The 21,937-nt window shown below is 49.7% G+C and overlaps 1 protein-coding gene across 6 annotated transcripts in view; it reads left to right on the forward strand.

Moving 5' to 3' along the window:
- SLC25A37 (solute carrier family 25 member 37) overlaps window positions 1-18,923 on the forward strand; it is a 43,407-nt gene extending 24,484 nt beyond the window's left edge. For 2 of the 6 annotated variants that reach the window (XM_024747678.1, XM_024747679.1), the window contains 3 exons: window positions 11,011-11,239; window positions 13,265-13,321; window positions 15,171-18,923. In XM_024747678.1, the coding sequence (XP_024603446.1) occupies window positions 11,011-11,239; window positions 13,265-13,321; window positions 15,171-15,691 (807 nt within the window). In that variant the 3' untranslated portion in view covers window positions 15,692-18,923. Of the gene's footprint in view, window positions 1-6,828; window positions 6,959-10,242; window positions 10,286-11,010; window positions 11,240-11,311; window positions 12,435-13,264; window positions 13,322-15,170 lie in introns of those variants that run through there. The other 4 variants (XM_024747680.1, XM_024747681.1, XM_024747683.1 and 1 more) reach the window with 4 other exon arrangements.
- Window positions 18,924-21,937: the final 3,014 nt, after the last annotated feature.

Here is a 21,937-nt window from a genome sequence, read left to right on the forward strand (position 1 = left end):
TTCCCGGACCGGGGCACGAACCCGTGTCCCCTGCATCGGCAGGCGGACTCTCAATCACTGCACCACCAGGGAAGCCCTATTTATTTATTGTATTTATTTTGTGAGTATTGGCATTGGGGCTCAGAGAAGTAAGGCAGTTTGCCTCAGGCCACATAGTCCTTCATGCTAGATGTGGGACTTGAACAGAGGAGTCCAGCCCTGGCTCGTCTTACTGGAGCCAAGCAAGGTGGGTCAGAGTGACCAGTGGTCCAGGCTTCCCCTCCACCCAGTGCTCTCCCGCCCTCTCTGTCTCCCAATGAGGTCTCCAATCCCACCCATGAAATTCCAACTCTGTTACCTGGAATCTTGGGAATTTGCCCACCTGTAGAGCAGAGATCATTTAATCCTTTGGGCGGGCCACCAACTAGGTACTCTGAGTGTGTCCTAGGTACCTGGGGCCTGAGCCAGGTACGGATTCTTTCATCCCTCCCTCCTGCTATAGAATTTTCTAGAGAAGGGGAGGAGTGAGCAGGTTTGGCTCCTATGATGAAGCAATGTGGGAATGGCATCCTTGGAGCCACAGGCGACGAGGCTGTGAGCTGCTGCCTGTGGGTGGGAAGGCAGACTCCGTGGCTGTGCTGTTACAGTGACCTTGCAGTTTGGGAGCCAGCCGCTGGCCCGTAATGGGACCCCATGGGGAGGGCTTCTGTTGCACAGGCCTGGTCCCTCCTCCCAGATGCAGGAGATCCCAGCCTTCTTGCTTACCGTGCTGCTCTTTGTAGCTGCTTTGTCAGGTGTGGGGCGTAACCATGGAGAACACTTGACTGTAAAGTAAATTCCAAACACCTTAGCAACCTATTCAGACTGAGCCTCCTGGAGTTCAGCCGCCCTCCCTCTCCATGCACACCTTACCGCTGCATCCCCTGCACATACGCGCTCCAGCCAGAACCTCCTCCGTTTCCCAGACCCACCAGCACATTCACATCCCCCTCAGCCCGAATGTTCTCTTCCTTTCTCTGCTCTGTTTGCTTTTTTTTTAATCAAAGTCACACGTGCACCTAGTCAAAAAGGCAAATAGTGTGGAAGGGACTGTAATGACAGCTCCATTTCTTGCCGGTTGAAATACCATCCCCCTTTCCAGGTGCAGCTCAAATGGCCCTTTTCTGCCACCCTTTCTGGGTTGGATATGCTCTGGGGTCTGTGGCCTGTTCCCAGGAGAAGTGGTGTTTGGTGCTGTGGCTTTTTCCCTGGGAGGCTGAGGAACTTGGTTTGGGTTGTCTTGGTGGAATATGTGTTTTCTACTGACTGCATCGTGGAAGCTCTTCACTTAGTCCTTTTTGAAAAAAAAAAAAAAAAATTGAAGTATAGTTGATTTACAATATTGTGTTAGTTTCAGGTGTACAGCAATATATATATTTTTATATATATTTTTTCAGATTCTTTTCCATTATACAGGTTATTACATGATATTGAATATAGTTCCCTGTCCTTGTTGTTTATCTATTTGATATATAGTAGTGTGTATCTGTTAATCCCATACTGCTATTTATCCCTCTTTTCCCCTTTCCCCTTTGGTAACCATAAGTTTGTTTTCTATGTCTGTGAGTCAGTTTCTGTTTTGCAAATAAATTCACTTGTACTATTTCTTAGATTCCACATATAAGTGATGTCATCACTTAGTCCTTTTGTCCCTAGAAATAGCAATGCCCCCTAAGCACACCCTTAATGGGCCTGAAGGTTTCAGGGTTGCATCCGGAGAGCATGAATGACAGATGGCAGGGATCCTTTGCAGTCCAGGCCCAGCACCACCGAGGCAGCAGGGAATCAGGAACGTCTGACGGTGGCTGGTCTGATGAGAAGAGCAAATGTGACTTTTGTGAACATTGGACCCCATGGGAAATAAGTGAAAAGGCAGAGCAGGCTTGAAGGTTTGCTCTCCCATGTGTGAACCCACTTCCTCCCACCCTCCCCCAACATCGGGGCCGCCTGAAAACCCTGGGAGGTCTGGGGCTTCTGTATGGCTCACGGGCCCAGCCGCTCCGTGGCATGTGGGATCTTCCCGGACCGGGGCACGACCCCGTGTCCCCTGCATCGGCAGGCGGACTCTCAACCGCTGTGCCACCAGGGAAGCCCCCCTCTCATCTCTTTTCTGTTCACCTTTTCTGCCTGGTTCTCCAAGAGCTGGCCCTTTGGCTGCTTTCATATAGGGGTTCTCAACAGGGGCTTTCAGAATGCAAAGGCCTGGTCCTCCTGTGCAGCACCCGTCTTCCTGCTCCAACGTACAGCCATTCTCCCAACAGACCCCCCTTTTTTGCGGGTGGGGAGAGGCAAGGACTGCTTTTGAGGACTCATTTTCTCTTGCTGGCTCCTAAATTTTCCTTCTGATTAAAAATCAGAGACACAGTATATTCTCCTTATGCATATACTTTTGCCAACTTGGGAGATGTAAAAAGACACGATTTGGAATTTTGAACCTGGGAATACACTTCGATGTGCCTCAGAGCACTGCGAACGGCATGGTTCCCCTTGAGGATTTTCTGCATTGCTCCGTTCCTGGTTAACGTGGTGCGGAGGTGATGCTATACGCTGTCCTCGTGCCTCCTTTTTTATGATTTCCGCACGTGCTTTCAAAGGGCCAGGGCGTGATCGTTGGAAGCACCACCAGGAGTCCATCCCCTGTCGTGAGCACGATGAGTTTGCGAGTTCTGTCTGAGTCAAGATGCTGGCCGTTTTGAACTCAGAGCGCTGAAAGGTTTACTGTGCGTTGGCTCCCTTGATGTGGTTTGGGTTTCTTCGTCTGTTGTATGTCCCTCCTAAGGCTTCTGGAAGGTGTGATGAGGGCTTTCCAAGCCCTCGATGAGGTCTGTGGCTTTGCTCCGGAAGGCAGTCCTTTCCCCACAAAGCACTGTGCCAAAAAAAGCCTCTCCCTCCTGGCCTGCGTGTGCACCGGTTCTTGGGCGGCCGTCTCTCCTCTGGGCGGCTGTGCACGGGACCTGTAGCGTGAGCAGCAGACAGACCCCGGTGCAGCTGCATACAGTGTCGGGGATGGGCTGCGGGTGGAAATGCGCTGCCAGGGAGGCCTTGCACCCATGGGTGCGTGGCTGTGGGGTTTGGAAAATAGGGAGGGGGCTGGGGGCAGGCCCTGCGGTCCAGCCTAGGCATTTTACTGTGGTTCGACTTAGTGATGTCAGTGTTACTTGGAAGCAGTTGGCAGATGGAAGGGAATTAAACGCACCAACTTGGCTTGTGATTCTGAAGCAGCCACTGGCGGCAGAGGCTAACATCGTTTGGCATTTTCCTAGCACTTTCTCGGTGCTTGAACCTTATTTCCTTTCTCTGGGAGGAAGTCTGGAGCTGAGATTCCTGGGCGACCTTCTGGAGCGCAGCCTTGTTCCCTCTGTGGGAGCTGTGGCTGCCCATGTGATGTTTGTTCATTCACACCCTGAACTGGGAGCCCCGTGCACGCCCCTCCCTGTCTCCCTCCCCATCACACCTGCCTCAGGGGAGGATCGTGGCAAATGCATTTGAATGGATGGATGGGTAGATTTCACGTTATCTTTTTCTGGTCTTGAAAGTGCCACTTGTCATGGGAAGTTTTTTTTTTTTTTAATCTTATTACTTGGTTTTTATTTTTGAGAAATTCGGAAAGATTGGGAATCCCCAGCCGTGTCCAGGTCAGGAGGGAGGACAGTGGCCAAGTGACGCCGCAGCGGCTGGGGCCAGGCTGGCTTGGCCTCTGCAGGATCCCTGGGGAGGTCTGAGGACTCCCTGCCAGACTCAGCTTGCCCTCTTCTTTCTGGTGGGCCCAGATCTGTGACTGCTTATCCATGTGCCCTTGGGCAAGTCCCTTTTCCATTCTGGGCTCCAGTTTCCCAGCAGAAAAGGCAGGTGCTAATAAGCTAGATGTGCTCTCTGCCCAGCCCTTGCAGCTCCTGTTATACGATCCTTCGAGCTTACCTGGGGCGGAACACACATTTTCCACTCCCTCCCCGCCCTCTCAGTTCGAGAACAGGCCAGGACTTCCCTGGTGGTCTAGTGGTTGAGACTCTGTGCTTCCACTGCAGGTGTGGGTAAAAAAAAAAAGAAAAGAAAAGAAAAAGAAAAAACAGAAAGAGAGAGTACAGACCTACAAGGTAGGCTTGTCCTGTTTTGTCTTCTTAGGGGAGAATTTGAGGAAGGGGCTTGACCCCTCCATTCCGGTCTTGCCGGCAGCTGATGGAGTTGGTTTAAAATTTGGATCCCTCCTGTAGAATTACTGTTCTAGAGCTGGGGGAGGGGGGTAGGGTGGGGTGGGGGGGATTGCTTACGTGATGCAGTGAGTGGCAGAACCAGGCCAGAGATCCAGGTCTCCTGATCTCGGGGCCCATGCACTATCCTCCATCCCGTCCCTTTGAGAGCAACGGCAGTTATGCGAGTTGATGTGGAGTAAAAGGCTCCATCACGTGCCACACGGGGCTTGTCCTGCTCATTTGTGCCTCGCACGCACGGCCCCCCACCAGGCCTGGTCTTCCAGGCTGTTCCCTGCAGCCCATGCTCTGCAGGGGCTGCTCCGGGGGTCCCTCTGACTCCTAGAGCTGAGCTCTGTACTTCCTGCTTCCAGGGTCTGTGCCGTTGGCAGCTGTGTCTTCTCAAGTGAGTTCTGCAAGGTGTAACTCATTATTCAGTGAGACGAGGCTTCCATTGCCAAAGACAAACCTTGAAGAAGTGCCTTGAAACAAAGTTCAACAGTCTGCTTTCCTGAAGGACTTCCCAGAGTCTTTATTGTGCTAATGTACATTATGAATTTCCAAGAGGGGAGAATTAAAGTGGAAAGAATGGGAATTTATTATAAACAGGAGAGCTGGACAGGTAGGTAGGAACTGAAACTCCGGACATGAATGGCAGTTGGTGAAATTCTGTCTCCATTTTCTTGTTTTTTTATTTTATTTATTTTAATTTCTGCTTTTTCTCTGTGCATCTTCATTCATTCATTTTCTTTTTCCTTCTCTCCACCCTCACACCTTTTTTTTTTAAATTGTGGTAAAATACACATAACATCAAATGTACCATCTTAACCATTTTTAAATGTCCTGTTAAGCGGCGTTAAGTATGTTTATACTGTTGTGCTACCATCGCCATCATCCATCCACAAAACTCTACATCTTTTTTTTTTTTAATTAAAAAAATTTTTTGTGGCCGCGTTGGCTTGCAGCATTTTAGTTCCCTGACCAGGCCCAGGGATTGTGCCCCCTGCAATGGAAGCACAGAGTCTTAACCACTGGACCGCCAGGGAAGTCCCAGAACTCTACATCTTGCAAACCCCAAATCCTACCCTTTAAACAGTAACTCCCCGTATCCGCTCCCCCCCCAACTCCTGGCAACCATCATTCTACTTTCTGTCTCTATGAATTAGAGGTCTCTAGGACCTCTTATAAGTGGAATCATACACTATGCGTCTTTCTGTGATTGGCTTATTTCACTTAGCATCACGTCCTCAGGGTTCACCCACGTCATAGCACAAGTCAGAATTTCCTTCACTTTTAAGGTGAATGATACTCCACTGTGCGGGTAGACCGCATTCTGCTTATCCATTCATCTATCGATGGACACTTGGGTGGTTCCCACTCACCCCTAACTTTTTCTTCTTCTCTAGTCCACAGGTAGGTAGAAAATGCCCAGCCCTCGGTTGTACATTTTATGGGCAGTGTCACAGAAAAAGAAAAAAAAGAGACTCTATTGATTATCTCCTCTCCAACCCTGGTCCCTGCAGCCTCACTCTCACCTGCCCACCTTCAGCTTCTCTCAGGCTCCCTTCTGAGGATGCTTTCATGACCTTACGTAACGGTACAGATGGGTCAGTCCTGCCCCCTTTTCTGAGCTCTTTCTGACAGTCTGTATCATTCTCCTCTTCACACTTTCCTTGTTTATTTCCCCTTCGTCTCCTGGCTCCCGACCCCGAGTGGGTGCCCCCTGCAGGCAGATTGGAGAAATGAAGGTGCTGCAGGACCAAGGAGGTGCTGGCCCCAAGCCTGGCCGTGGTGGTTGACATGGGCCGAGAGGGGGCTTCCTGGGTCCTCAGCGCTCATGGACCACTTGCTTCTGTTCCGGGCGGGGGTCACTGAATATGGCCTGCCCACCTGGGTAGCCCACCTCCCCGAGAACAGAGAAGTCCACTGAAGTCCAGCTGTCCTTTTCCATAGGATGATATGTTTTGGTTCAAAATTTATTTATTCCAACTTCCTCACCCCTTCTATAAAGAGGGGGGAGGTGAGAACTCAACCCCAAATTTCCCTTGTAAGTCTCTGTGAGCCGGCTGACATGAGCAGCTTTGTAAGAAAGAGACCACCCGGGCCCTCCGCCCCCTGCCCGCCGTGCCTTCCCATCTATAGGGGGCAGGTAGGAGGGGGGACAATTATCGTTGACTGCACTCCAAGCCAGGTGTTTCCTGAGGTTACCTCACAGTCTGCCAACAGCTCTCTGGGGGATTTTTCCATACCCCAAGATTAAGGAACCTGCTTGAGGTCCCAGAGCGGGGATGGTGCAGACCAGCGATGTCGGCTTGGCCGGCTTTAAAGCCCTGCCACCGTGCGCCCACTACTCCCTGCCTTCGTCTCTCCACATACACCACCCTCCCAGACAGCCCTCACCGCTCCTCAAGCGACCAAAGCTGTGTTGATTACTGCCGGGGCCGGGTGAAGGACGTCATTAGAAAGCATTGGGGCCTAGAAGGGGCCTTTATTTTTTATTTTTTTTAATTTCTTATTTTTTTTTTTGCGGTACGCGGGCCTCTCACTGTTGTGGCCTCTCCCGTTGCAGAGCACAGGCTCCGGACGCGCAGGCTCAGCGGCCATGGCTCACGGGCCCAGCCGCCCCGCGGCATGTGGGATCTTCCTGGACTGGGGCACGAACCCGTGTGCCCTGCATCGGCAGGCGGACTCTCGACCACTGCGCCACCAGGGAAGCCCTAGAAGGGGCCTTTATTTAGCAGTTCTCCGAAAGTGTGAGTGAGGATCAGGGTCATCTGGGGAATTAAAAAAAAAAACTAAGCCAGACAGAGGAAGACAAATAATCATATGATATCACTTATATGTGAAATCTAAAAATTTTTAACAAAAGATACCAGTGAACTTATTTACAAGACAGTAATAGACCCACAGACATAGCAAAGTTATGGTTACCAAAGGGGAAAGGTGGGGTAAATTAGGAATTTGGGAGTAACATATACACATTACCATGTATAAAATAGATAACCAACAGGGACCTCCTGTAAAACACAGGGAACTATACCCAATATTTTGTAATAAGGAAAATAAAATTCTGTTCCCTGTAAGGGAAAAGAATCTGAAAAAGAATATATATAGAGATAGATAGATAGATACACACATATATATACATGTATATACATATATGTGTGTGTGTGTATATATATATAGAGAGAGAGAGAGAGAACTGAATCACCTTGCTGTACACCTGAAACTAACATGACACTGTAAATCAACTATACTTCAATTAAAAAAAAAGTTTTAAATCAATATGTGTTGGGGTGGTGCCCAGACAGGTATTTTTAGACATTTCCCAAGTGATTCTGATAATTAGCCGCTGTTTTGATCCTCCCCTTTGCTTTACAGTTGAGGGCACTGGGGACCAGAGAAGTGAGATGCCACGGCCAAGGCCACTTGGCCCTGTCAGAGCCAGTGAGGGCCAGGATCCAGTGTCTCACTCCAGTCCTGTGTGTTTTCTTGCACTGCCACACCCCTGCTTGCGAGGGGCTGCTGGGACCGAGGAAGGCTGACCTCCATAGGCTGGTCTTGCCACCGCAGGCCAGAAACCGGGAGGAGGCGGCACAGGTAGCTGCTGCAGACCTTCCCCAAGGCGGGTCTCTCCTCTGGGAATGGGCCTGGCAGGAGCCACTTCTTAGTGACAGGCCCCAGCTAGGCCCCCAGGGACAGGCTGCCTCTGGTCCTCTTGTGGCTCAGAGACTCACACTCTGGGCTTGAGAAATGCAGCCAAATGTGAACTTTTCATCAATAAGGAGCGCTCTAGATATAAAGGGTGATGGAGGGACAGGTAATTACAGGAAAGCATGCTTATACTTAGGGGAGGTGAATAAGGGACATAGCACGGCTTCACCCTCGTTGGTACCCTAAGTTGCATGTGTGTGTGTTTGCGTATCCGTTCATTCAACAAACATTTATTGGTCCCCCACTGTGAGTTAGACACTGTAATAGGCATTGGAGATGTGCTGTGACTCAGACAGACACAACAACCCCTGCTCCACGGAGCTTAGAACGGTCTGGAAGGCCAGGTACTAGAACCATATTACTTAGCCTCTTGATGAATCCTTTATTGTTATTAACCGTAAGGATAGTAATAGACATTTAATTTTCTCACTTCTTCTCTCAAAAGAGGAAGCTGAAACTTAGGTTAACTGCCTTGTCCAGGGTCACACCATAAGTGATGGAATCAGTTCTGTCGGATAGCAGAACTTGCCTTCTCGGCCACCTGGTTGTACCACCTCCTGCGTCAGGCTCCTGATTTTTATCGGGGGCAGTGATAAGAGAAAGCCAGGCGAAATATGAAGCTTCATTTGCTCTAAAGCTTGAGCAACTTCAAATATCCATTAGAATTTAGTGCTAGAGAACCTCTGCCGTCCCTGGAGCACCAGTTTTGTCTCTTCCAAAGGGAGCACTTTGCATTTCGTGTACTTTATTTTCTCTGGCCAGCAGTGCCCTTAGGAACAAAGCACAGGTTTTGTAGCCACGAGTCAGCGACCCTTCTGGTTGGCACACTCACCCACTTCTTCCTTTGGTCTTGTTTGCTTATAATGTGTCCTCTATTATCAAGTTGCCTAAAATCCTTTTGAAACGGGTTGGAATAGAAAGCACTTAAACAAAAAGGTACAGGGACACTGACCCTGTCCATTCCCCCCCTGGGAATGTGGGACCCAGGTGTCTGGCGGCTTCACCAGTCTGTGGTAGAAGAAGAGAGGGGAAAGTAGTATTTAATAAAGCTAAATTGAACTTAAAGACCAATTTTATAGTCAGAAGTAGTCTTTACTTTTTTTTTTTTTTTAAAGCATTAAAGGTGTCCTGGGACTTCCCTGGTGGTCCAGTGGTTAAGGCTCCACGTTTCCAGTTCAGGAGGCATGGGTTCGATCCCTGGTCAAGGAACTAAGATTCCGCGTGCTGCGCCGCAGGGCCAAAAAATAAAACCACCACTAATTTGGTTTTCATGCTGTTCCTCTGAGCCCTGGGGTTCCTGGTCGGGGGGATTTCTGCCTTGAGGAGTGAGAGGAGGGCCAGAACTTTTTGTCCCATTTCCAGTCAGAGAAGCTCTTTTATTTTATATGTTAGTATCTTTTATGATTTTGTTTAGAGGTAAAAGGGTATTTCTACAAAAGTTTGGAGACCCTCTGCTCTAGACTGTGTGTGTTGGGTGGAGGGGAGTGGAGGAGGCAATGCTGCTTTTGCAGGACTGAGCCAGTGCGGTACATTTACCCACAAATATTTCTTATTTACTGTACTGGTCAGGGCTCTTCAGAGAAACAGAGCCAATAATGTGTGTGTGTGTGTGTGTGTGTGTGTGTGTGTGTGTGTGTGTGTGTGTGTGAGAGAGAGAGAGAGAGAGAGAATTGGTTCACATGATTGTGGAGACTGGCAAGTCCAAAATCTTCAGGCCAGGCCAGCTGGAGACCCAGGGAAGAGTTGATGTTACAACCAAAGACTGGAGGGAGAATTCTTTCTTCTTTGGGGGACATTAGTTTCTTTTCTCTTCATGCCTTCACCTGATTGGACGAGGCCCACCCACACAATGGAGGGTAATCTGCTTTACTCAAAGTCTACTGACTTTAAATGGTAATCTCATCTATAAAATGCATTCACAGCAACATGTAGACTAGTGTTTGGCCATAATTGGAGCCAGCATGGGTACCGTGGCCTTGCCAGGTTGTTGGCATATAAGATTCACCATTACACCTACTCAAGTGCCTGGGGAGTGTGATGGGGATGACAGAGATGGGGAAAGTTGGTCTTTGCCTCCAGGGGGCAAGACCATACATAGGAAGAAATTGAGAACAAGACCATATATTTCGGTGCTAACTTGTATAGACGAAATGTAAAATGTATTTAGAGGAGATGAGGGGGTGGGTGATGGAGGATTCCAGGGAGATTTATGGTTGGGGCTGAATGGAGCTTCCACAACACAGAGGTCTCAGATAAGTGAGGGCACAGAAGACTTTAGAACCGGAGTGGGAACCCCTGGATAATAATGATACTTCTATTTCAGGGGTCCCTACCCCCTGGGCCACACAGCAGGAGGTGAGCAGCAGGTGAGTGAGTGAAGCTCCATCTGTATTTACAGCCACTTCCCATCGCTTGCGTTACCGCCTGAGCTCCACCTCCTGTCAGATCAGCAGCGGCATTAGATTCTCATAGGAGTGCGACCCCTCCGTGTGAACTGCACGTGCGAGGGACCTAGGTTGCGCGCTCCTTATGAGGATCTAATGCCTGATGATCTGAGGTGGGGCTGAGGTGGTCTCATCACCCCCAGATGGGACCATCTAGTTACAGGAAAACGAGCTCAGGGCTCCCACTGGTTCTGCATTACGGTGAGTTGTAGAATTATTTTTTACAATGTAAAATAATTTTAAAATAATTACAATGTAATTACAATAATTACAATGTAATAATAATAGAAATGAGGAAACTGGTCTCTGGTGCCAAATCTTGAGGCCCAGAGAGGTTAAGGGATTCATCAGAAGTCACACAGCTTCCCAGTGGCCGGGCAGGTGTTCCTACTCCAAATCCTGCCCCTCATTTTTCCCGCCTTTGCTGGGCATAATGAAATCCATGTGAACGTGTGTGTGTGTGTGTGTGTGTGTATGTAGGGGTGGGGGATTACTCCAGAAAGGAGAAGAATAAAAGTTTTCTTCACCCAGAAATCCTGTGAATCTATAAAAATGGCCTGTTACGTTCTCACTCTCTCCCTGGGTCTTCCTTTCGCTCCTGACCAGCCTCATTAACCCCACTCTTTTCTTTTCTCGCCCTCCCCCAGACACGAATGCAGAGTTTGAATCCAGATCCCAAGGCCCATTACACAAGTGTCTACGGAGCCCTCAAGAAAATCATACGGACTGAAGGCTTCTGGAGACCCTTGCGAGGCCTCAACGTGATGGTGATGGGCGCAGGGCCGGCCCACGCCCTGTATTTTGCCTGCTACGAAAACATGAAAAGGACTTTAAATGCCGTTTTCCACCACCAAGGGAACAGCCACCTAGCCAACGGTATTTGCAAGCATTTGTCTGGAGTTAGAAAGGTCTCTCCTTCAACAGACCCTTCCCCAGGGTTCTCCTCCCTGTGACCCAGCAGCCTGATGCCTCATCTCCGCCACGCTTTGCTCATGAATCAAGGACTCTAGATCTGTGTGTGCACGCACACCCAAACACACGCACGCACACACGCGCACGCGCTTTTTTTCATTCCCCTCCTTCGCTCTCTGAAGCCCAGGGAGAATCAGTGACAGAGGTGTTTTATTGTTGAGTGGGTTTTGCCTTTTTGCTTTTTTTTAAAAAAAAAAATTCAAAAGCAATTAATGATCAGATCTAGGGGAGAGAAAAAGAAACAAAAAAACAAACAACCCTGAATAGAAACAAAACTTTTGAATGCTGGATTCCAAAAAAAAAAAAAAAAAAAAAAGGTTATCTGGACAGCTTCTTTGAGACTATTTAAAAACTGGCCCAACAGGTCTCTACAACGTCAAGATCTAACTAAGCTTTAAAAGGTCAAGAAGTTTTATGGCTGACAAAGGATTTGCTCCTGCACAGAGGACCTTTCCCACCTAAGCTTCTGGGGATTTGGGAATTTCGCCCCCATTCTCTTCCGTCTGTTGCATCTCTCTGCAAGCAAGGGCTGAAATCGTTTCCTTTTGTTGTTTCGAGGGAACCAGGAGGGTGGGGGGGGTGGCCTGAGCTGGCCGCAGGCAACTGTTTTATAGGCTTGTCTTACTGGGCCCTGCCAAGTGGTTATTTTCGCCTCCTGTGGGTTTGGCTTTTGTTGGTTTCTGTTTGGGTTTGGAGTGAGACTCTGGCTAGTGGCATAAGGAGAAGTTACTTTAACAAATTTATTTTTCAGCAACAGAGAGGTAGATGTGACTGGCAACAACTTTCTACCCCTTCTCTTTTTTGTTCTACTCAGAACCAGAAAGCATCCCTCCCATCAGCAAACCCTGGTAATAATGACTCCAACCTGGCTGGTTTGCAGACATTGGTTTTGCTTTTTCAAAATCGGCCCCTAGTTGCATTTGTCCGGACCGTCACCAAGATCTGCACTCTTGATGCTGTCCTCAAGTTCGTGGCCTCAGGGCCCTCCTTTTGCTGAAACTGCCTTTTTAGCTCCTTGGTCTCTGAGCCCCTTGAAGGCGGTTTGAACGGAGCCCAGTTTATGTCAAGTTCTACCCAGCACTGTTATTGCTTCACTGTGGTGTGTGCTTTGGTCGCGTTTTGACCTTTCTGGGGATGATCCTAAGCGTGTGGGAGGGAGGGAGGGAGGGGGATATATATGCATTTGTGAAGCCTTAGCCTGTGTCCCTCATTCTTCCCACCTTTTAGCAGTTATCTTAATTACTGGGCAGTGTCACCCACAGAGGGAGGAAACCCAGAGCCAAAAGCAAAATTCCAGGCTGGAATCTGGCTTTCGAAGTTCCTGGTTCTTGAAGCCAGGCCAGAGGAGACCCTCAGATGGGCTCGGCCATTTCTGAGACACGTCATCACTTTGCAGACTCACCCTGGAAACCTGCCATATGCAGATCTCCCTGACGCCCTTTGCCCTTGGCCATTTGCTTTAAAAAATGCCTGGATTTTATTAAGGAATTTTTTTAAAGATTCCACCACCACCACCACCACCACCCCCGTCTCTGCTGTATACATGGTATCATCCCCTTCCATTGCCCCCAGCGTAAGGGCAGAGTGGGTTAATCTGTAGACAAAGGCCAGAGATGAGAGAGAATTAAAATCTCTGTGGTGGAAAAAGCCACCAAGTGTGTTTTCTGGTAGCATCCCGTGTTGGCGGGTCTAGCCTTTTCCTACGGAAAATGAGGTTCTGCAGTATTGAAATGTGAGTAACGGTGCCTGTGTTACCTTCCTCATTTTTATCCAGTATTTTCCATGATCACTTTAGGGTTTTAAGAGTCAGTGCTCACCTGGGTGGAGTTGGTAGTGAGTTTTGCTTCTTAGAATGCAAGGTCCAGAGTTCCAGGAACTTCCTCAGAACCCCTGGTCCCAGAGGGTAATTTTCTGGAGTTTGTTTTGCAGGGATAGCTGGGAGTATGGCCACCCTGCTCCACGATGCGGTAATGAATCCAGCAGAAGGTAATGTTTCATGGTCCCAGGGAGTGGCAGTAGGGGATGCGCAGAGGGGCCGGAGCAAAGTTGGGGGGTGGGGACAGAAGGTCTGGCAAGGGAACTCCTGGTCCCCAGTCGGAATAAGCAGGAGAATTTGTACCATGTTCTCAAAGGCCTCGAGAAGGCACGTGAGCATTTGAGCTCTGGGATTCCTGTTCGCTTAAACAGAGCTACACAGGCCAGTAGCATCAGTGTCTCCTGGGAGCATGTTAAGCATGGTGATTCTCAGGTTCCACCCCAGACCTACTAAACCAGAATCTCTGGGGGTAAAGACAGGATATCTGCTTAACAGGCCCTCCTGCCAGTTCTTTTGTGTGCTTTTGCACTACTCTGAAACTATGTGTGTACACACAACACACCCCACTGGGCCCTTGTTAACCATTATCAACCATAGACGAATTTAGAAGGAACCTGTCAGAGGCCATTCATTAGGGCTTATGGGCTTATGTTCAATTTGCTTTTTTAAAAGAAATTGGAAATTATTATGGAAATTCTCAAACAGGCGAATGTAGGGAGAAGAGTGTGGTGAGCCCCCATGTGTGTATCGCTCTACTTCGTAAATTAATATTTGGCCGTTTTGTTGTAACTGTCTTCTCCCACATTACCTTCTTTTTTTTTTCCTTTGGAATTTTGGGAGCATTATAAAGCAATTCTTAGCTGTACAGACGAGTTCTGTCAGCTTTTTCAATATCCTCGCGTCCTCAGCCAACTTGGGTCTGAATGGTGAGGAGGTTTTGGACCCGGTGCTGGTCATACCTTCAGCTGGGTTATTCTCTGTGTGAGATGTAGGACTCTCTCCCTTTTCCTCCTCTATCTGAAAATGGTCCCTTGCCAGAAGGGAGAATCAGAGGTTAAAAAATGCAGCATTTTAAATCTTGCATTATAAGTTTGTCTGGTTTTGTCTTCTAAGGTTACAATTTATTTGCTGTCAGCTGCCTCCCATGCCTTAGCAGATAGGAAACTTGTTCTGACTTTCAGGGATGTATGGGTCAGATTGGGAGGTGGGCTGCTTTTTCTGTGTGTTTAAGGCAATTCATATCAATGAGCAGTAAGTTAGCCCGTGTCAACCAGGCAAGAATTTTATTTCTACTTTTTTTGAAGGAGAGAAAAATGAGGTTCAACTCCACCCTTCTCTCCTTGACATTATATCATTTTAAGGACTTTATTTCTTTAAAAGTAAAGCACACTGTATGTGTTTATCTTGCAATGCATGGGGACAATTAAAATTCTAAGTATTTGCCCCATGTCCTTTGACCCACCAGTTACTTTTGTATTAATAAAGCCAGGGTCCTCACTGGAGTTTGCCATTGAGCTTGGGCTGATATCATTCTAGTGTCTCTTCCAAGAGCACTGAGACCCAGAAGCTAAAAACACTGTCAGAGGTACAGACCACTGAGAATAAAAGACGGGACACGTGTCCAATAGACGTACTGGGACGGAGGGCCGAGGAGCCAGGAGCAGGGTTTAGATTTCTCAGCGTGTGTGAAGCCCGAGGCAGCTAGGGCCTGGGGGCTCCGCTTGGGGAGTCTCGTCTGAAGTGGCTGCCTGGTTTGGGGGCCATGTCAACCAAGAGGCAGGCAGGAGAAACGTCAGGAAACAGCCACCTCCTGGCCCTGGATCCCGGAGGCAAGTGTTTAAACGGGATGCCCTGGAGCTGGCCCTCGGTGGTTTCTCGGGCTGGGGCTGGGTGTGTGCTAGCTCTCTGTGCCCTGTTACCCATGTGTCTAAACTTGCTTGTTTCTCTTTATGGCTTGGCTTCCCATCTCACTCCGACCTGGGGTGGGGCTAAACCCAACCACCCGGGACCCGCCCACAGTTGTGAAGCAGCGCTTGCAGATGTACGACTCGCCGCACCGGTCGGCCCTCAGCTGCATCCGGACCGTGTGGGGGACGGAGGGCTTGGGGGCCTTCTACCGGAGTTACACCACGCAGCTGACCATGAACGTTCCCTTCCAGTCCATCCACTTCATCACCTATGAGTTCCTGCAGGAGCAGATCAACCCGTACCGGGGCTACAACCCGCAGTCCCACATCATCTCAGGCGGGCTGGCCGGGGCCCTGGCTGCAGCCGCTACCACCCCTCTGGACGTTTGTAAAACCCTCCTCAACACTCAGGAGAACATGGCCCTCAACCTGGCCAACGTCAGCGGCCGGCTGTCGGGCATGGCCAACGCCTTCCGGACGGTGTACCAGCTCAACGGCCTGCCGGGCTACTTCAAGGGCGTGCAGGCCCGCGTCATCTACCAGATGCCGTCCACTGCCATCTCCTGGTCCGTCTACGAGTTCTTCAAGTACTTCCTCACCAAGCACAAGCTAGAGAATCGAACTCCGTACTAAAGGAACGGGCTGTGGGAAGTGATGCCAGAATCTTCGATGGTGCAAAGACTTTCCCTGACTGCTGCCCTTCCCCTGCCCTCACACCAAGATTCCTGGGGCAGGGTGTTGGCAGGATCTGCTCTTTGACGCCTTAGAGAGAGGAGAGGACGGGACAGCCGCTCACACGACGGCCGTCCGTCCGCAGGGACATCCCAGGTGGTAGAACGTGTCGAAAGACAGACAGGGGAGCGAGAAAGTGCTTTTTCTCTTCCTCCCCCACCCTGCCCCCAAGAGCGATGTAGCCTTTCTGCTTCAGTATAGCATCTCCTCCCCTAGAATCGTACGTAGATCACCCAGGAGGGAAGAAAATGTGCAGTGACTGAAAACATTAAAGAGGAAAAAAAAATTATGTATATAGAAGTTCCAGTACACAGTATCACATAGATGGATAATGTTTATCCTTTATTTTTCTATGTAGAAGTTTTGGGATTTGCGTGTGTGCCTGTGTGTGTGTACAAGCAAGTGTTACAGCTGGGAATATAAAGCTGTTTAAAAAAAAAAAAAAACAGCTGAATTCTTCCATCGGGTTAAGTCAAAAGGCACCAAAGTAATACGTTGCTCCACGTGGCCTAAAATTGTGTTGAGCCCCCCCAGATGGAAGTTCCACTTGAATGTAAAATAATAAATATAAGGTTTATATTTTGAATTTTCTTTTCATAGGGGAAAATGGTACGTTGAAAAACAAGTCAAAATAATGATGTAATACTTTTAGCTACTTTTTTTTTTTTTTTTTTTCTTAATCAGTTACCTTCATGTGCCTTTTCCCTTGGTCTTTTCCTAGAAATTCCAGGACCAAAGATCTGGCCCTGGGGCTTTTCCTCTTGCTGTGTGCTCGCCCGCACGCACACGTACTGGGCAGCAGCACGGCTCACACTGGAGCACAGCGGCCCCAGTGGAATTAGGGTGGCTGGTCTTACACTTACTGAAACCATTTCCTTCCCTTGTGGGTGACGTGAATGTATGCCTCGCAGGGCCAGCACTTAAAAGCCCTTGAAATGCCAACGCTTGGCCACTTGTTGGGCGGGCATGTGTGATAAATCCTACCTTGATCCTAGGACTTAATTCTCCAACAGTCTTTTAACCCAGGCACTTCAGGTATTCTTGTCTGTGTGTGTGTTTGACTCAATCTCCCGATCTCCTGTGTTTCCCTGTGCGGTTTTAGGGGTTTTAAAAAACACAGCAAGCATATCCACGGCATTTGTCTGTACACCTGCCCATCACAGATTTCCACCTTAAGAGCCTCTCACCATGCAGGGACAGGCCAGGCTCCCCAGCCCCGCTGCGCAAGGGACCCGGGCCCTCGTGCTCAGTCAGGACGCCTCTCGAGCCATCTTCAGCCTTGCTTGGTCCACGCCAGCTGGGAACACGATGCCTTGTTTCCTGAAATGGCCTGTCTGAGCCAGATTATCCCTGAGAGCAAACGCAAGCCTGTTTCCTCCAGCCAAGCCTTCCCAGGCCTCTCTCCGAGGGAAGACCCAGTGGCTTCACAGTTTCCTTTAGAGCTGTCTTTCAAAATGAGCAGGAAGTACGTGTGTGTCTTCATTATGGTCGGCCTGGTCCTGACCTTGACCCTTTGCCCTTCGCCTTTCGCCCTTCACCTCAGGCACGGTCCATGTCTTGCATTCTCACCGAGGCTCAGACCTGGGCTCCTTCGGATGCCGTGACTCCTGGGATGAACTCAGGTGGTGCTGGGACTTTTGCATCTCAGAACTTCGTGTGCTGTGCCTCTGGGAGTAGTTTGCAGGTCAAGGACAGCAGAAACCCACGTCAGGCAGCTCCCACACGTGCCCCGATGAGCAGGGTCTTCTCCTGGGCTGGGGCGCCTGCCTGCTGACCTGTCCCACCTCGGAGTTAGCCCACCCCCATGCCCCGGTGGAAATCAGTTGCAGCGAGCTTCCCCACTCCGTTCCAGTTGCATCCCCACTCAGGGATGCCAAAAGCCCACGGAGACCAAACTGCTGGGGGAAGTGTTGACATCTCTCTAAACATATACGCCATCAGAGTTACATTTTGCAAATGGAAGAAAATCTAGATCGAATTCTAAAATAATGATCCAACCACCCCTTTTTGTCCACTTCAGATACACCACACTGCTGCAAAATATTCCTTATTTCTTATGGGATTTTGTTTTCGATGGTATTGAGGAAAGAAACGGCTCACTTCTCTGGGAGAACTCCTTTGGGTCAGGAGAGATAGAGTCTCCAGATTTCAGAGTTGGAAGGTCTGATCCTGGCTTTCCTTTCCCAGCGTGTAGGGATCGGCTGGGAAATGGGGGTGATGCCGCCTGTCCTGCCTTCCCCACTGGGTCTTCCAGAGGCGGAACGAGCGACGTATCTGAGAAAGCTTTGAAAGTTGTGAAGCGCTAAACAAATAGAAGTGGTCATGAATTTGGGGGGAGGTAACCACCGCCCCCCGCCTCACCCTGAGCTCCAAAGCTTGTCTTGCTGCCCCGTGCAGACCGCGGCCCAGTTGACTGTGACTTTGACTTGGCCAAGAACGAAATAGGAACATGTTCTCCCCATCCCCCAGCCCTGGCGATGACCAACCTGATGTGGTCAGTCACGGCACAAACTTGGTCACTGGTGTCTTTGGTGTCATTGGGGTGCCATCTGCCGCCCAGCAATGCCACTTGAGTACAATACTCAATAACAGTGACTTCTGTCCAGACCATGATTTGTGATCCAACCCCTCATACATCTGAGTTTTACTTTTTAGAATTAAAAAATGGATTTTTTTCCAAATGGGATAAATCTTCAATCCATGACTTTTTTTTTTTTCTTAACTTTGAATCGAAACTCGCTAGATACTGGCCTGCATCCTTTTGTGGGGTTCCTTTTGTTTTTAAATGCTGATGTCTTGTTCCAAGAGCTGTCCTCCAAAGTCCCCTCCTGAGGCTGCACTGGCGACACGTTGTTATACCATTAAGGTTTTATTTCACTTTATTTAAGGATGATGTGCTTGTTCGTTACAAATGTACTGCTGCTTCCCACCTGCGAGACGCACGATGTATGTTGCTAGGGTGGGCCAGTGTCCTTTCTTAAATTCCTGTCGTAAATATCATGGTTTCTGCCTCTTGATTGTCACCAGTTCCTGGAAGAAGGGGAGAAATGTGTGTTTCTGTGTGGGGATATTTCTGATATGCTGCTACAGTTGTGACACTGGAGCTACAGAGAATAAAGCCTTGATCTTTGAAGTGTTGTGGGCTCTTTGGTGGGAATGTTGGAATAAGAGGGAAGTGGATGGAGAAAAGGAACCTAGTTCATGGGGCTTGTGCTTCCTGCAGTCTGGTGCACTAAGGACCAGGATCTATGGCTTCAATGGAAAGTGCCCCTCAGCCCTCTTATCAAAATGGAAGCAGGTGGCCGGGGATGGTCACGAGAGATGATGGGGCAGGGCTGGGAGCCTCCATGGCTCTGCTCGCTCTGCTGGGGAGGGTGGCAGCTCTTCTATCCTTGTGGGATCATGAGTGTGAGAGGCTGCCAGCACCTGGGATGCCCAGCCCTGGTGCCTGGCACGCTCATGCCTGTTTTCCCTCTCTCATCCCTTTATGGAGGCTTAATCAGGGTTCCTCTACACGGAAGACCCCGAGGGGGACCAGAATCCACACATACTTCCTAAAGAGCACAGCTTAAACCAGGAACTAGACCTATTCTGGAGTTGAGAATGGGGCTGGGGGATCTCGGACCCCTTTGAAAAGCCAGGGACAGCTCTTGACTCATCACAGTTTGGGAGGCCAGAGCGCCTGCTTTCAGCATAACCACCAAAGACTTTAGTGAGGGTGGGGAGTCAGGGTTGAGGTCAGGCTTGAGAACCAGCCATGGGCAGTGGTGCCAGGAGGTGGGCAGTGGTGCTGATCAGAGAGTGGAGAAGGCTGTAGGTAAACTTCCTGCTTTGCACTTTTACCAAAGGCCAACAGTGTGCTTCTCAAAGCTGCCTTGTGGCTTGTTGATTGCCTCCACGCCGGGCTGGAGGGCATCCAGTGCGTATGTACCCATTCAGCAGATTTCTCTCCCTGCCCCATGGAGTCCACCTGCCGGCAAGTCCAGAGCGCCTCCCACGAGCAGAGCACCGTGCCTGGCGCCCTGGGGACACGAGCCAAGTGTCAGTGGTGTTCCCACCCTTTCAGGCCATACAGTCTAATAGAAGAATATAAGGGAAGACATCAAATCAAGACCCACCAAGATGGTAGTGGAGGCAGCCGTGGATGTAAAACAGTAACTTGATAACCTTTAGACCAGGCTCCATGAGACACTTACTAGTCCATCCAATCCCCAGCTCTGTCCCCGCTGTTGGTGTGCCGTCTTGTCCTGCACCAGCTCCCCGGAGGTGACAGGGCGCATTTTTTCCCCGCTTCGAATTCGGTAATGTCACGCTGGTAGCTTGAAATCAGCAATGGTAGGAATGTTTACACCACAGAAATGGGCCGGTGCTATAAATCAGGGCTCTTTCTTTTTGAAGAGCCAGCTCACCTGTCCACCACTATTGGCACATAGCACGGGGCTTGGTGTGTGATATTTGCTGAAGTTTCACTGAGTGAAAGAGATGCTGGCTGCACTTTTTGTCTTCGACCCGGGGTCCCCTCTAGTGCTGGAGCTCCTGGTTCGTCCTACGACAGAGACCGTCTTCATCACTTAGGAGTCCTTTCCAGCCCATCCACACTCTTTAAATTCCAGCCCAGAAAATCCATGAAGGGAAGGGCTTCCCTTTCCTCCCCGGCCAAGCGCTCCATTCTGTTCCAGTTCCCACCTCTTCGGGGAGAGACTCCACTTCTGCCCGCTCGAGTGACCTAAATGCAACAGACACCTCCGAGAAGCATATAAGAAGCCCAGGGTTGTCCAAGAGACAGACACGGCCCCTGGGAGGGGTGGAAGGGGGCTAGTACTGCTTACAGAGAAATGAAGGCTTGGCTCTGGTCTAAGGCAGAATGCATGCATGGCCTAAGAGTTCGGGAGAACAGCTGGGTTGAGCCGTAGAGGCCTTGTAGGAGAAACCTCGGTGCGGAGCTGCAAATGTGAGTTTTGACTGTCATCTGACCTTGAATCAGTGGGTGATGGGGAGTCATTAAGGGTCTCTGAGTGGAGGACTCCACGACTGGAGCTCAGCTTTAGGAAGAGTCATCTGGCGAAAGTAACAGGATGGAGTAGAGGTGGGATACCAAGGAGGCCCCCTCCTCCCTGGGCGTGCTCGACATGAGCTGAGCTCTTGGCCAGAGCTTCCTCTTCACCCCCCACCTCCCCCCCGCTTGGTGATGGTTCCTTGCCCTTCTTCAGGCCACACCCTGACTACCTTCTTTGTTGCTTTCCGGGCCTCCTAAGGATGGCTGCTTGGGAAGGTTTTGCCTTTGGAACTCCTGGCTCTCCACCCCTCTTGGTGCTGATCTGCCCTCACAGCTTCACCTGGCCCCCCTGGAAAGATGATTCCCAGATGTGGGAGATAGCGCTCCCACCTCTCTCCTGAGCTCCAGATCTAGGTGTTCAGGTGCTGGCTGGAGATCTCCCAGATCTCAGCTACTGTTCTCCTAACCCCAAGAGACTTTGGCCCCTCCTACCGGAGGCTTACCATGTTACTTACATTATTACTCCCTTACTGTGCTACTCCCTTACCCTGCTACTCCCTTACCGTGCTACTCCCTTACCGTGCTACTCCCTTACCGTGCTACTCCCTTACCATGCTACTCACCATGTTACTCACTCAAAATCTTCCAGGGCTCCCCAGTGCTTATTGACTTTAAGAATAGGCTAACCTGCATATGGCAGTGCCAGATTCAGGGAGTAAAGAGAAAGAGAACAGCTAATGGACATATGAGACCCTGAGGTCTTGATCTCATGAACAGGGCAGGACAAGAACCATGTGCCATGCTTACATTTAACAGTGAGGAGAGAAATGGGGACCAGGAGAGACTGGAGTGGTCAGAAAACTATGAAGGTAGCCAAGAGGTGAGGCTTTTTCACTGGAGGAGGAGTCATCCATTCGACTTGGGTAGGTGTGATGTAAAAGCAGTGACAGTCATTTACAAATTCCGAGATTGTCTCTCCTTGCTCTTGCCCTCTTTGTCCCTGGTTTGTCTCCCCTCCCCTTTACCCTTGCCTCTTCTGATTCCTTGTTAAACCCCACCTCCCCCAGGTTCAGCTGCTTGCCCTCCAAGCGCCATTCCTAATATACCTGACAGAATATCCCAGTAGCCACCTAAGACAATAATCAGGCAAG

Source organism: Neophocaena asiaeorientalis, unplaced genomic scaffold, assembly GCF_003031525.2.
Source record: "Neophocaena asiaeorientalis asiaeorientalis breed wild unplaced genomic scaffold, Neophocaena_asiaeorientalis_V1.1 scaffold429, whole genome shotgun sequence".
Classification (NCBI taxonomy): Eukaryota; Metazoa; Chordata; class Mammalia; order Artiodactyla; family Phocoenidae; genus Neophocaena; species Neophocaena asiaeorientalis.